At 35.4% G+C, this 17,244-nt stretch overlaps 1 protein-coding gene across 4 annotated transcripts in view; it reads right to left on the reverse strand.

Moving 5' to 3' along the window:
* Positions 1-17,244, reverse strand: part of Chi (LIM domain-binding protein 2 Chi) — a 447,709-nt gene that overhangs the window by 128,080 nt on the left and 302,385 nt on the right. For 3 of the 4 annotated variants that reach the window (XM_069831010.1, XM_069831009.1, XM_069831012.1), the window contains one exon: positions 5,119-5,212. In XM_069831010.1, coding sequence (XP_069687111.1) covers positions 5,119-5,212 — 94 coding nt within the window. The remainder of the gene's footprint in view (positions 1-5,118; positions 5,213-17,244) is intronic. The other variant, XM_069831011.1, reaches the window with a different exon arrangement.

The raw sequence follows: 17,244 nt of genomic DNA on the forward strand, positions 1-17,244 counted from the left end.
CTCTTTCCCTAGCAGACCATAAAATGTATTGTACTTTCGATATCGTGTTCTTTTGAAAAAATTAACACCTTCCTTCCACTATTGAAATATGAAATACATACTGTTTATATATTATTTTCATAAAATATATATTATATTCTATAAACTCACCTTCCTGGATCTTTCGGAAGGATAACTCTAACCTATTTTTCTTACAATTTACAGTACTACAAACGTCTCCTTGTCCCATATTATTATTATTCAAATTATTGTATTTTACCCATTTACAGTTATTACAACCGATAACGAACATTTCACAGTTTACATAGCTTTTCACAAAAATGCGAAATACGGCACAGTCAATGCTTTTTCGATCTAGACCAGGCCGTAATGTTTGTTCGGATTTTTCAGTGTATGGAGCTCAGTGAAATATTATATTATAACTTATTGCTTATCATTGCCAAGCTTCATTTAGTGTAATTTGTCCATAAGTTCCGTTTACTTCTTGTTGCATAATATGTTGCAGAAATAATTACAAAACTGTGTTATTTAAATGTGAAGAGAAATTTATATGTTAACATAATCTGTTCGCGTCAACATTTCAAGTTTAGAATGGAAGCTATTTTGAGGTTTAATAAAAAAGAATTTATATTGTGATTTCAATTTAGCACATCTACCTTCCTTAATTTTAGACACAACATTTACCATACCACTCCTATGAAATTAGTGTAGGCCTACGTACAATTGTGTTACTTCGTCTCTTAAGTAGTAGATAAATACAATAATTCAATGCTCAATTGTAGTATTAAAATACAGACAAATTGAATGTCCGGGTTATCATACATGACATTATGCTTAATTATAATGTATGATTGCGAATTTAGGAATATAAGTTAAATATAGTAAACATAATCTATAATTTTCATATGAATGGCAAGGCATTGGAGATCACTAAATTTAAACAGAAAGGGGCAACTGGTACAGTAAACATAACCTATAATTTCAACATATCTAAATATCCGTGCGGTGCAATTGAAAATTATTGAATTGTGTATAAATGAATGTACAAGAATTTCGCAATATTTAATCGAAATAAAGGCAGGTATTACACATACGAACAACGTAATTTTCACACCTTAATAGTAATATACGTTACAAGAGCGGTATATTGACGTTTTCATGGTCGAGGAAAAGATTGAAAAAGCGAAACGTAGTTGAGCTTTTTTAATTTCCGAGAACATGAAAACAAACATACCGCTCGTGTATCGTACATTATTTTGTGCGAAGATCGTTTATTACATACCTGAAAGACGAATTTCTAATTAGTTGCAATGAAATCTCCATGTTGGTTTCTGTTTAATGACGGCAACTTCGGAAAACCAAAATATCTTTCTTCAACATTGTTGCTATAAAATATTTTCTGTGTTTACTATACTCCAGCAGACCGTGATATACGTCTGTCTTTTTTTCCCCCAGTCTATAAATGCGAACTTAAACAAACGGTAAGGTTATGTAATGATTTATTTTTCATTTTAATATTTTAACAATATTATTTATATAACATATTGCAGTAATAACATCGGCAGCTGGAATCTTGTTTTTTTTTTTTTTTCACGGCTTCCTTAATGTTACTTGTATCAGGAATGCAATAAGTTTCGTGGAGTAGCAGCCTTTGCTTAATTTTTGCAAATATTTAAAAACAATAATTAACATTGCAATTTAGGTGAAATTGCAGTGGTAAGTTTCCAATTTATAATTATTACTATGTTAAACGCCTCTAAAAATAATATGTTAAAAGCCTAAAGCAGTAAAATGAATGTCGCGCTTAAGCGGTAAGAAGAGGGAAATTGTTATGTGTGTTACGTTGGGAATACTGAATGTGGTATTTCACACTTACCGCGTATTGGTTCTGTGCGGAAAACAAGCAAATACGCACGATCTCGCACAAATAATATTACATCTTAACTCGCAAGTGAATTATGTCTGAATTGTCTCATAATAATTGTTTTAAATTTTATTAATGGAATTACACTACATTTTAGAGAAACATATGTTACTGTTTATGCATTCCAACTAATTTATATGGTTGAAACGCCGCCCTTCGAGATCGGATTAAGCGAGTTACTGCCTGTATTAAATCACGATGGCTGTGGCACAATCTATTGTTCCTAGTACTCACAGCGCTCCAAGCGGCTAGCAACTATCGCGAGATTTGCAAAAAATCATCTCAAGCTTCGTGACTGTATATAGTAGACTGTGATATCCCTATTTGGTGTATGGTTTTAAGATTTCATTTCTCTATGACAGTTCACGAAAATAAACTGCAAACGAGAATATCATTCGGTAACAAAGAAATAATGCACGACTAATGTGTCCAATATTATAACAGGAGAGTCACGAACGCGTTTTTTGGAATGGCTTTTAAGCTTTTCTCCAGACTCATCTTCCTTCATGTAACTATGTACCCCACTTTTAGACACACCCATCGCTTTAAGTGTTCTCTCCAAAATATGACTAACGGAAATTGATCGTCTTCCATTACTGAATAATGAGAAAGTAGGTCTAAATTTAATCATAAAAACGCCAATCAATTATATCCTCATAGCCTACACTACGAAGATTTCATTTTTATTCATTTGGCCCTACACGTCTCCTTTTTAGTTACAGTCCAATTTGAGTTCTATTGTATATTTAAAAAGATAGTAATTAAATTAACTTGATAAATTTTAAAACTATGTCTGTTTTCTTTTTTTAAAAGCATCACAAATATATGTAATTTTAGGAAAATACCGTATTTTTCACATGACTGGTCATAAACCCAATATAAGAATTGAACTACTGAATTTATTGAATGAGATAATCCATGGCGCCACAGTCCATGAAGGGCCCAGACCGAGTAGCCGGCTGCTGGCCTTCCATTCACATGCCGGAACAGAGGTGGACGACCATCTAACCAGAGTGGAGGCATCGTGTGGTTAGCACGATGATCTCCCCAGCCGTTATAGCTGGCTTTCGCAACCGGATTTCTCTACCTATCGTAGTTCCCCAAGTGCATCACGATGCTGGCTGGGCACCGGTCTCATACACTGGCCGAAATTTCATGAGAAAATTTCTTCCCCTATGAGGACTCGAATCAGTGTGCATTCCGTAACGCACCACGGATGCCATAGACCACGATGCCACGGCGCGGGACATTGAATGAGATACTCCTTCAATTATAATTTTACAGCATGGCAAGAGAGGAGCAGGTGGTGTTAAAGAGGAAGGAAATCAGGAAGACTAACTTGACGTGCAATGGGCTGGTAATCCAACTATGGAATTTGATTATTACTCATACTCGTATTTTTCAAGAGCAGCAGTTCAACAATTAAATACAGTAGATAATAAAGATAGTAACAAGTTTTATTAAACGAAACACGTAAAATAATGTTAAAAATACATATTAAAATTTATTATACACGTGAATTGTGTTTATTGTTGTGTTCTATACATATAGCCATATCTGCTACAGGCCATTTCAAAAATACACTCGGACTGTTAACGATTACGAATTCTTTCACATTTCAACCTTCAAATTAGTCATTAAAGCAAAATGATATTTATCAAAATAAAAAAATCCAGAGCTGACTCAGTGAAAATATCTAATCCTTTCTTTAAATTCCCTAAAACATTTCTATATTTTTTTACAAAATACATACAAGAAAACAGTTTCATGACATTTCTCACAGATCACCAAATATCACACAAACTGTTTTAAGTGTAATCAACATTATAAAACGCTAGTACAGTATTAATAAAAATGAACAATGAACATTTATAGAAAAATACGAGTTCCAGCAAACATTCCCGGTATTTCTGTCGACTGACCAGTGTAGTGGTAGAATACCCCCCTCCCCGCCAACGGTCTGGCCATTGCTTGCATCCTTGAACCTGAGCGCTCTGCTTGAACGGTACTCACCCTTCACACAGTTCCTGCTGGAAATGTTGCCCATCTTATGTCATACATAATTCACATGGTATCATTCACAGAACCTGTTTCACTAAACCTATTCACTAAATTACAGTATTATTGTTTTTTCACAAGAAACTGGGCGTTTAGGAAATTTACGTCTAAACTCTCTCCTTGTGCCAAACGATTTCTTTTTCCGTATATACGTTTCCAAAATGTGTACATGTTCACATACTGAATATGTAACCATTGCAAAACATAATACAATGTAATAAACTCCACTTATTTTTAGCTGATTTACTGCGTGCCTTTACTGCCGTCTGTCAAGGACAGGCTAACACAGCTTATTTCGAAGGACGGGGATTCACCAATCATGTAACTTTCTCGATGTGATTTCTCTCTCTTGCCACGTAGAGAAAAAAGCTGATACTTGAATGATAACATAAACACGTCAGGAGTGATGAAATGAGCTAAGCATTAGGGGATTCACCAGCCATATAAATAAGGGGAGATGAAATCGTAAGAATAACAATCAATAGAATCTTTAGTGGTTAGTCATAAAACAGGGATGTCCAATTTTAAAAACTTACTACAGTTAACAATGTAACATAGAACGGTATGAACATTTAATCCAGCAGCGCCACGTGACTTCGTAAATGCAAGCAGTGGTGGCAACGGGGTAAGGGGATCTGCCTGGCTGACCGACAAATACCAGGATCGTTTGCTGGAACCTACTGTATAAGGTTTTGAACGATTTTATATTATATGTAAAGCCTACAATTTATGACTATATTGTACTGTGAAAGAATATTTATGACATTTTTTTTATCATTAGAGATATCCACATGCTATATCTGCAGTGCCTGGGAAAAGTGACATAAGTCAGTTTCCACAAACCTTTTTTGATAATTTATTGACAACTTACGGAACATCTGCTCGCTTGGAAAAAAGAGACATACGTATTTCTCCCATTACAATAATTCATACAGAACAAAATCAAATCGACATAAACCAGTGTAGGCCTAAGTTGTCAATAAATTATCAAAAAAGGTTTGTGGAAACTGACTTATGTCACTTTTCCCAGGTACTGCAGATATTATTTGGTATGTTTTAGTAAACATTATTCTAGATTTGTGTCATGATAAGTATAGGTCTTATACGACCAAAAGAGTAGAAATTGTACCACTTACCTCTGTTCTTTGTTGTAGCCTCTTGTTAAGCTCGTAAATACGATAGTCTGGCTGGCCAAAGTACGGCGTATGACGCCTGGGAACAGGAAGAGATCTACCAAATAAGTTGAAAAAGAGAGCATTAACAAATGATGCACAATAATAAAAATTACAAATACCGTATTGACTCGCATATAAATTACATCTAATTAACCCCTTCAAGTTTTAAAAATTATAAATGCAATCAAATATAAAGGCTTCTTTATAGAAAAGCAATGTTTATATGCAAGTAAATATGGTACAATCGATCTGTTCCACCTCATTCTTAATATTTTAGGATGAATATTTTGGAAATCATTCACTTTATTTACACATATTCCTATGATATGAACAAAAATACCACTCTTGGAATGATATGTAACAGATCAACATAACATCACAGTCTAGTATATAGTCACGAAGCTCAATACATAGGAAATATGCATCCATAGATAGTTGCTAACCACTAGGATCGCTACTATCGCCTCATCACGACAATGCGAAATAGTACCGGCACAGTCTATTGTTCCTAGTACCCTCAACAACTCAAGCTTCGTGATTGTATATACTACTAGACTGTGATAACATAATAATCTTCTCATATAAAAATACATGTCACAATCTTTATGTACATAAATGTATAACATTTAGGAAAGTATTGTCTAGTCAATAAAAATAACAATTGAAAACAGTACCATACTTATTTTTACCTTGACTTTCAATTTTATTTCTATTTTTTAAACTCATTAGAGATAATAAAGGCTGTTACAATTGAATAAATTGAAACTAAGAATCCGATATCCACAAAACGAATTCAATGATCTAGTAATAACTTTCGTCTTCGAAATTGGAATTAAGATTGCTGATATTAAAACTCTTATGATCATGGCAGTAGGATAAGGGAAAAAATTTAAATTTGAACACAGTTTCAAGTAACACTTAGAAACAACAAAGTTTATTTATGACTGCAGCCTAAAGATTTAACAATTTGATGCTTGGCATGATGTGAATTACGCCAAATATGCATAAGAAAATATGTTATAGCATATGAAACAAGGAACTCCAAAGTCAAAATTTAAAATTTGTGACATCATTTATTCAATCTGGTCCAAAGAGACCTACTAGTAATATAGGTAAGATGTAGAATAACTCACAACTTTTTTAAAATAAAAATCGCAAATTTTAAATTCCATATTTACATAGTAATTGAAGTGCTTTACACTTTTGATGTTCTAGTCTTGTTTTATATGAGTGTTTTCTAGTTTCGCCTGGACAGTCATCCTACCGAATCCGCGAACATTACAATAGGTGTTATACTAACATTACTTCATTGAAGGATCTCGCTGTCCATTTGTTACAAAATGTTGTTTATGTTTTCACGATCTCTTATTTCATAAACTTTCAGATTGTATGACGAACCAGAAATAATTTGTTTGAACTTATCTTCATTTACATGACTAAGTTAAAAAAAAAAAGAAATAATAAAAACAGCTTACTTTCATCATGTCATTCTGCAAAATCTCAAAATTCTACGTTGAAAAAGAAAATGTATATGACGTTCATATAAATAAAATTACAACAAAAACATCAGTGCAGATTTTAACTGTAAATCGAGACATAATTTAAAATGTGTCAAAGACACAATACAAATAAAAAATGATTATCAAGGTAACACATACTTTCTCACCGTACTTTTGTGCATTCCGAAATAATTTAATTTCTCATATTATTAATCACATTCCTGTCTATATTATACAACCACATTCTTCATGTATTTTACATATTTTTATCTCTGTTCTTGGTTCGACAATCACATATATGATGACACATCCAACATACACACAGACTCGTAAATTCACATGTAACAGTAATTGATATAAGAAAAGAAATGAAGAAAGGAAGGAGGAAAGGAATAAAAGTAAAGAAAGAATGAAAGAAACAGGCAATAATAAAACTTCATTTAGCCTATGAACTACTATATTGTTTAAGTGTGTGTGTGATATAAAGAGTGATTCACAAGTTTCGTAACAAAACTTCAGGACGTAATTGCGGAGATCATAGGCATGAAAAAAGTTTACATTAACTTGGGTCCTATTCGCAATGGTTAGAGATGTACGGTTTTTATTTAATTAAGCGATCTACTTGTGAAGCCCATGTCTCTCTGTTCACTTGCACAGGTTTTCAGCTATGACGTCACAGTGCTCGGACATCGCGGACTTACGGTCAATAATACTGCCAATATTAACAAAATATTGATAATAATACAGTAATAATAATATTTAATCTTCCTCAACTTGGTGAGGTTGCCAAAGACAAAGAATGTTAAACAGTAACATTGAAAATGTCTTACAAGAAATTTGTTTAGGCTACAATAAACTAAAATTTACAGTAGATAATATTTCACATAATGAAAATTTGCAGTAAAATAAAAAATACAGATAAAAAAATAGAATGAGAAAATTGAATTTGAATTGAAATACAAGAGTCGTCGTAAAATCTACAGAGAACCCTTCAAAGCTATCATAGAAATTTCCTTAATTGTTGTTGGGACTCCAAATTTATAACAGAATGACACGAATTGTTATGGTCCCTCTAGCGCCCATCATTAATCCGATAACTCCTATATCCCTGAATTTATATGATGTTTTATAATAAGGGATAGTTGGTTCATATGTGTGATCGTGTGTGGGCTGGAATGACGGAAAATACTAAAGAAGATCCAGATTTCGCATCAATATTGCGGAGTGATGGGGATACTGACAGTTGGGCCTATATTACACTATCAAATTTCTGCATCACAGAAGTCAGATAATAAATATACATAATAAAATCTTTTATAGTGCAATATAGAATCTTTGATACATAGCTGTGACATAGTTCTATGATAAAAGTTATGGTCATCATCATCATACCTTTGATGAAATCTGTGATTAAGAAGAAAGAAAATGGTGGACATTAAGTACCGGTACACAAAACTTTTAAATATCGCATTATGAGTCACATGAAATGTTTCGTCATCCATTCTTAAATACTTATAGTATAGGATTTCACATCTTCACACTGAAGTTCTCTCAATAGAGTTTGATGGATTCCTTTTGTATCTTTTCTCCCAAATACGTTTTTTCTTTGATTTCTTCTTTAGTATTAATGCAATAACCATTACTGCATTTACAGTTGCAACATGCATTGAACTGTCGTGGAGTGAATTTATTAAAACTGTGATGAAATATACGATAAAAGTTTTGACATAGTGTAATATACTCAAAATCTGATATTTGTTAAAAAATTGTATCATATTCTGTGACACAGAAATTTGATAGTGTAATATACGAGCCCCTATTACGCCATAGCGGAGAAGTGAGAAATATGTTCTCATATTGAATCGGCGGAAAGCCGCCATTTGTTTGGAAGAAAATCCGCGGAATTTCGAAACCGCTATTTGAATAGATGTTTTATTGTGTATCCGAAAGCTAAATTTTTTGTTTAAAGGAACAATACTTCCTTCGCGAGACAGCTTTAATACCGTGTTTCTGCTATCAACAGAGTAGCTAGGTTTTCTGCGAGGGAAATCGGGATATCAGAAGCTAACTTGAGACATTAGACTTATCAACACTTTATCATAAGATTTATGGTCGTTTTCTGCAAAGTAGTGCTCGCGTGCTTTTTAATGTAATATTCGCCTCCGCGAAAAACACTAAAATACGGACACACAGTACAGTGAAAACTATAATCGTTTTTTCTTGTATTAACCACGAATATGTTCTAACCATTCGCTACTAAATAAACTTCGCAACTTTTCTTTTTCGGAACCGGTACTGCAACAGTTTCACTATCTGACGATGAAGCCATTTTTAAACATAGTTCACTAAACTATAAAACGCACCAATTGTATGTGTCTGTTATTAGTGTAAAATATATCAAAACTCTTTTATTTTTTCACTCAGCGCACCTAAAATACACAATGTTTTACTAACTGCGTGAGCAGCGACTACAGTAGGTACCGAAACGGATTAATCAACAAGGCGGTAGAACTAGGGAAAGTATCATCTTGCGTATAGAGTTGCCTTACGGCAATCAGCTGGGCAACCTCATAGACTTACTAAATATCCGCGGGTTACCTCTAGGTTTACAATGTTACCATTTGAGTCAATATATAAATAAAAATATTGGATAATAGGAAATACAGACCAACTTGTTTAAATATGCTCTAGGCTAATATCTGTAAAATCGGGATTTTGATCAATCCCGACGAACCATACTTTTCAGCTCTACCAAACAAATGGCAGCCCGTCGGCTGCTCAATTTGGGAGCATAACACTAACGCCAGTGAGCGGTCTAGCGGTTATTTAGTAAATCTATGGTAATATAGGCGTTATACTGACCCTGTAGAGTCTCTTATCAGTAGTGTGGGACTAGGCACTGATCCTGGCTGGAGGGGAACATCACAGGGGAAGCTGGAAGTGGGGATGTAGTGAAACTGATAAGAGGTGGTGACAGGCTAAGGTGTGACCATTCAGCTACTGCAGAATTTAATACAGGTATAATGATTCTTTAATGTTTTTATGAAGCTTGTACTGTAGACGTTATCAGTTCGGAAGCTGGCGAATAGGGGTGATGTTTCAATTAACTTTGGAGTAACTGTTGATGCATTCATTACAGGGCCGGTGAGGTGAATCCCGTAGAATACAGTTAGGTTAGTTGGGTCGCTCTAGCTATCAATAGCCGGGCCGAACGAAAACTCGAGCGTCCTCAATATTAACCTCACTGTATTTCCCATCAGTATTTTAAGGAGCAGCCATGGACGATGACGCGTGTGCTATTGTACAACTTCCGACGTGAAGTATTCAAAGGATGGAGTACGACCAGATAACCTGAAGGTATTGCAATATTTTATTGAATTACACGAGATGTTACCTGAGTTATGGTACTCGTCTAACGCGTCATATGTGAATAAAAAAACAAACGGAATACAACACTTGAGGCACTGCTGGGTATGTTTCAGAAAATTGAGCGAATCCAAATCATGAAGGTGTGATGAAAAAATTAAATACCTTGCGATCTAATTATCGGAAGGAATTAAAGATGATTATAGTGTCACACGCTAAGGAATTGGTACAGATGATGAATATGAACTATCATCATGGGCGTTTCATTTCTAAAGAAAGCAAAGGTTGCTTGCTGTTTCTCTCAACAACATAATTTTCAACTCCTAATCTTTCCGTGGACCTAGTCGACAAACTGAACTTGACCCTACACATCATTCAAAACCGAGGCATCTGCTCAAAACGACATTCTACTTACACTTTTCTCCCCGTCCACGGGAAAAGGAACCTGATTATGACATTTATGTTTGTATAAAATAAACAAGGATTGCATTATTAATACAGTTATTTAACCTTTGTCGTTTCTCCAGTCGTTTGTCGTTTCAAAGAAGGCACTTTTTGTTCTTTGCTGAACTGATAGACGATAGTGACATTATAGCAGAAAAATTTAAATCATCAAATCTCTTCCAGTTACAAGATACCGCAAATGTTACTATCATCGCACTTCAACTAATCAACAGGTCCTCATGTTTCTATTCTGCCTCACTGAAAGAGGGTGTAATTTGCTTACAGTAGACTGTCACCCATTCGAAAATTGAGGCGTTGACATGAGAAAGGTTGTAAGTCAGACAAAGTAGATTTTTCGTTTTGTCATGGGAAAAATGGTAAGCGCTCGTGCCAATGACGTGGAAATAATGGAAGGTCAGTAGATGTACTCGATTCCTTCCAAGACGGCAGGTTGTCAAGTCCACGGGGTGAGGCTTAGGGAACGTAGTAAGTCACCGTTCGCCGACGTGTCTGACCTGTCCCACTATGTGACAGTAAACAGAATGCTTTATTGCTACTGATGTCTGAAGGAGTGATACTAGTGTTATAAATGCTTCCGAAATCTATTCCATTTATTCCAAGGTCATTCTTTGTTTTTGTACATAGGTACGTACTACATTTAGTACGTTATTTTCTTTGTGAATGCTACTTGTAAAGGCCAATACAGGTGTAATCGCGATGATGCCTGATAAGTTTTGTGACTTTGCCAAGAAATGTTACAGATTTATTAATACTGTGCCTATCAAAATTAGAACTCTCTCCTGAGTAGGGATTTCAAGAACCGACTTCCCATTAATAAGACAAGGCAGTCATTCAAGAAGAACGAACCGTGGGCAGTCTTTCCAGGCCACCGCAAATATGCACTTATTACAAACACTTACAAAGAGGCCGGTCTTAAGTGAGCCCAAAAAAAAAAAAAAGGACCTATTAGCCATGCTGGATTTTCTGGACAAGAAATATCACAAGTTTTATCGGAAAATTTGTGCTTGAAAAATAAGTGGCATAAATTATTGTTTTTGTTTAACTCATAAACTCATTTTACTTTGATTTTTAATTACTTTCATATAAGTACAGTAAAGTTATGTTAGATAAAATATGCTTGTTGGTGGTTTTTCAACAAAAAATAGTTGTTTTTGTAATCAGATAATTTTTCTGATGTTCCCTAAACATATACATATATATTGTAATAAGATATACTTTCTGGTGTTCTAAAAACTATGTCAATATGTACAATATGTCAGCGCCTCAATTGTTCTTATAATCTATTGCATCAATAACCTATATTATATTATGCATCTTTCGCTTTTTAGCCAATCTTCATCCTAAACTCCGTTTCTGGAATCTGTAGAGTAAGTCGGCGAATTTTGGTGTGGTCGATGAGAAGCGAATGGGCAGAGCCCATCAGTACGTGAGTGTGTTGCGGCCTGCATCGGTTCACGGCCGCTACGATGTAAGTAAGATGCGCGTGGCAGAAAGTGACAGGTAGTGTGGCACCTTAACTGAAGTTGAGTTCAGATAAGAATACCCCTCTCTGCGAGTGACTCGCTCCCTTCAAGCAATGCTTTCACACAGAGCAGTCATTCCACTCACCACTTGCGCAAAGGACTTGTTTCGTCTCCTATATTCTACAGATTTCAGAAACGAAGTTTAGAGTTTCCGTTTAACTCTGCGTTTCGTGGCTAGTGCTAATATTATAGCTAATCATATCTTTCTTATATTAGGATCCACTGTACTTGTGCGTCTGTACCGAATAAGAAGCGCATTAATACTGACAGTAATAACTGATCGTATAGAGTCGCTAAATTTTAATGCGTAGTCATTATTACCCATCAGTATTACTAACCGTGTAAGGGCTGCATTACACTTTTCAGGGTTGTTTATAGCACACATAATTCCATTCGCCTTCTTTCAAGTTTCATTTGACTTGAATACGTTATCAGTTGTTCACCGGTCTTTGACAGTTACCAGTGCATTCAAAATGTCGTTTGGACTTTCAATTGCAGAATAGGCAGATACGGTTTAGGGGAGTCGGGTAGTATCGGACATCGGGTAATATCGGACAGTGCGTTTCTTTCATCTACCAACATATGGTAGTGCCTGAATAACATGGTTACGTTTCTCTATGCGACATCACAGAAACGTAACCATGTCAATCAGGTACTATCATCGTGTGGTAGATGAAAGAAACTCACTGTCCGATATTACCCGATGTCCGATACTACCCGACTCTCCCCTACGTGTATGGTTTCTCGGATGGTAATACAGTACAAGCAATAGTTGAATACCAGCATAGGTTTCCGACCCGAAGAATTCTGACTCCAAGAGTTCTTCTTGCGTGTATTTCACACTTTGCAAGACACGGAATCACTACCTGATGTTCGCGCAGCGGCCGAGCGCGCAGTTCAAGATGTTGATGAACAGAACATTATCCAGCTGATGGAATGGAGTCCACGATCTAGTACACGAAGAATAACAAGACGATTAAATGCACCACAATTCAGAGTATGAACAACATTGAGGAGAGAGGACCTGCAACGGATTCAACATCTTGGGCCAGGTGATTTTCCCCCCCAAGACTAGTATTCTGTAACAGGATAATTGAAAATACAAAATACCGAATTGCCTCGTAATATCTTGTTCACAAACGAGGCGCACTTCACTCGTGACGGCGTCTACAAAAAACACAATTCTCATGTCTGTCTGGTCGCGGCAGAATTCCCACGCTACTGTTGAAACTCACTTTCAATGCGAATATGTGGTGTGGTGTACTGGACGTTCAGCTATTTGGTCCATTGTCATTAATGATCGTCCTAGGCCGGAAGTATTAGCGGATCCATAAACGAAAATTACCTGAATTATTGGAAGCAGTATCTCTAAATAAGGGATGCAAAACTGTGCTACAATTGTGGCAGACGTCACAAGCCGGAACACGTAATTCATCCCTTCCCTTCAACCCTCGCGTCATTGTAGGGTAGGGGAGAAGAGAGATGTATTCAGTGTGCTTGCCAAACGTCACATATGTTATTGAAGGCTCCGGCCTTGTGGACGGCGAACAAATTCTTTCCCCATGCTTCCACCCCTCTCTTCCCCGCTCTAAATAAATGACTCCGTATATACTTCCAGCATGACGGAGCTCCACCCCATTTCTCTCAAACAGTTCCTTTATCGTCGTTATCTTGACTAGTGGATTGAACGCGGGGTAAACACGTCTAACCAGCCAGGTCACTCGATGACACCTATGGTGGACTTACGTATATGGAGATAGTTGCAACACGGGAAGAATTGCCAATTCGCATATTGAACGCTGCGCACCAAATGAGGGAGAACAGACTTCAGCTACGGCAGGCTACGAGCTCCGTTCATACAGCATTGCAGCTGAGGGAGGCATCTTCGAAAACACATTTTAAACACAGGTTAGTGAAATAAGAAAGTTAATGGAAGTGTATCACTTTCATAATGTACAGAATGATGATGTGTTATTGTGAGTATTTCACAAAATTAAAGATTTATATTCGCCATTAAAATTATTAGGCCTATAACGTTATAACGGTTTGGTTTTAATTAAGACACATGTTATAAAATCTTATTTCACAAAATCCTGTCAGCAATCATTTTCCTAAATTTTGTACGAAACTCGTCAATCACCCACAGGACGGAAGTGAAATAACCCTGCAGCTTGAAAGGGTCGATAGGGTACACTTAAATGAATAGAATACCTATATTACGTTTTGTGATTAAATACACAGTTATTAGAAAATTAAGTTGGAAGTTTCAGCAGTCTGGCAACATCGCCGCTAACACAATGGTCTTCCTTGAACGAATTAAGGTCTGTTCCCCAGGTCAGGCATGTCGAAGTAAACCATAAATGGCATATGCCATAGTAGTGGTTCCACTTTTCTACTCTATACTAAAGAGCTCACAGGTGGCCAGGTGATTGACAGCTCAGCTGGGAGTTCAATTGCTCGAAAGTTAGTTGCTAGTCTCTTGTCATAGTAAACATACTAGAAGCATTGTCTGCAGTCTGTTTCTGAATATATAAAGCTTTTTTTTTTTTTTTGTTTTACTGTTGATTGAGTTTACTTTTTGTAAAGTATATCATTATTGCAATATTATAATATCATACAGTTTTCTAGTGAAACCAAGAAGTAAAACATTGATAACACTAGACTGCGAATTTCAACTTTGTGTTTGTTGCCTAAACTAAGTAATGTGATTTTATATAATTTCGATGTGCTGAATCCGAATTTTCAATCCGTTTGCTTCTATCACGTCAGGTTTGTTTGCAAACTCACTTTAAATGTATTTTATAATTACGTGAATTTCATCACAAACTGTTTCATTTCACTTTTTTATTTCAAATTCAAAAACAATATTTAAAAGACACAACTTGCTGAAATTATGTGTATGGTTGTTCATATATGTCACTAGAGTGTTTTTGCTTTGTTTTGACTTGTTTACTTCACTATTGGATGTATAAATTAGCACAATGTATCACACAAAAAATTACACCACTTGCTTCTTAGTTGAGAAAGTCCTCTTGTTTCTCTTTCTTTTATGTTTCTCTTCAGGTATTTCACGCTTTAACATCCAACAATAATCACCAAGAATACTGATGCTACCGCGTCCCTGGTACCTTCTTTCGAACTCCTGCAGATCCTTGTGAAATCGTTCATCTTACTCTTAGCTGAAAAATCCTAGATTTTCGGCGAAATAATGAAGCTGCGAAAACAGAAAATTTTGATACTCATGTTACAACCAAATTCCTTGTATGCTTCAAGCACAATGTTTCGGTAATTAGGATCCTTGTTGCCAAGAAATTTAAAAAACTTCACAAAACAACATCCATGCTGATTTCTCCTTTTCATCCATACTGTTTTTAAATGCTGCACCAGACATGTTTTCTTATGTCAGGACCATTATATATATATATATATATATATATATATATATATATATATATATATATATATATATCTTCTTTCAATTTACTTCAGATAGTAGTGGAAATTTCTCACATATGTACTTAAAACAGCCTCCTTCCTTACTTAAAGCTTTTACAAGCTGTTTCATTAAGCCAAGCTTGATGTGGAGAGATGGCAGCACAACTTTAGAAGAACTCACAAGGCTTTGGTGCACAACATTCTTACAACCGACTTCCAAATTTTTTCGAGGTGGCCAGTCTTTCATAGTCCAGTGACCAACTCGTGCCCTACTATCCCACAGGCAAAGAATGTATGGAAATTTGGTAAAACCAGATTGTTGACCCAGCAACATAGTAAGAACTTTGAAATCATCACAAACTTGCCAGTTGTGTTCCTATAGTCTAGTCGCAATAACAGTAGTTGCAAATTTGCGTATGATTTTTTGAGGATCACTGAATAGGCAACGGGCACTGAACCAAAAATGTTTCCGTTATGAAGGAGGAAATCCTTTAAACTTCGCTTGGAAACATTAATGAACAGTCTCCATTCACTTAGGTCATAGTATGGAAGTCCAAGTTTTAGCATAAATTCTTTCACATTACTGCAATATACAAGATTATCATCTTCGGAGAAAAGGTATTTAAAACCTATTTCACGTTGTCAGTGACAATAGAATGATGTTTTTTTTTTAAGATTTTCTGGTCGCACAGGGATTGGTACATTAGGCACAGGCAAAATGGCTGACCGAACAACTGAATACACGATTTGATTTTTATGTTTAGAATCGTACCCCTTCACATCACACGAACAGAAGTAGCAGTCATTACTATGGTTCGACTGCTCTCTCCAAACCATAGGTACTCCAAAAGATAGCAACGGTCTTCTCCAATTGATCAAATGACGAAGTTCTTCAGTGCATACTCTACATACTTTGTGTGGTGCCCATGCTTTACTTTGGTCTCCAAGTTTGGTTCCAAAATAGGCATGGTATGATTTTTTCACAAAATCTGGAATATTACACCTCTGCTTAGGCAATGTGTATATCCTACATAAGTTATATAACAAAAGTGGTCTGGATTATTTAGACATCCTCGATGCAACATGGTAAATACTTTCTTATTGAACTAAAAACTTTCAACATTCTACTCGACAATAAAGCTTCAAACTGATTTCGTTTCGTTTCCAGATGAAACGCAGACTAATGAAATGTGAGAGAAACTAGACAAGTTGAGTTCAGTCTCTCACCAAGGAGTGGCTGACATATTTTCTGTCTTTCAGAAATAAAAATAATGACAAGGCTGCACGTTATTTCGCCCTAACTTCCTTATATGCTTGCGCCCCCTATCTGCTAAGAAACATCCAATGTCCTTGGTTTTCAATATAAACACCTTAAAAATATGTTGAATACAGTTGGTTTTCATATCCTAACATACTAAATCTACATATGTTAAAGTATTACAGTTTAAATAATTACGCTATAAATTGTCGTAATATATTATAAGAAAATTAAAATAACAAAAAAAAAAAAATGGTACGTAATAGGAACTTTTTGGCTTTGAATTTGATTTCAGCATGCTAAAAATACCCTAAAAACATTAAAACTTTGGAGGCAGGAATTTCATCGCATACTAGTGTAATTTTTTAATATCGAAAGTTTTCTTTTCAAATATAATTATGTGTTGTACAATATTTAGGACCGTAGTAGATATTTTCTTGTGCAATATTTGAAGTGTGAGATATGCAATTACAGTGATTCTGAAAATCGAATGTTTATAAACCTGTTTTCCATACTTCAAAATGTTAAAAATATCAATAGT

This window comes from Periplaneta americana, chromosome 7 (genome assembly GCF_040183065.1).
Source record: "Periplaneta americana isolate PAMFEO1 chromosome 7, P.americana_PAMFEO1_priV1, whole genome shotgun sequence".
NCBI classification, from domain to species: Eukaryota; Metazoa; Arthropoda; class Insecta; order Blattodea; family Blattidae; genus Periplaneta; species Periplaneta americana.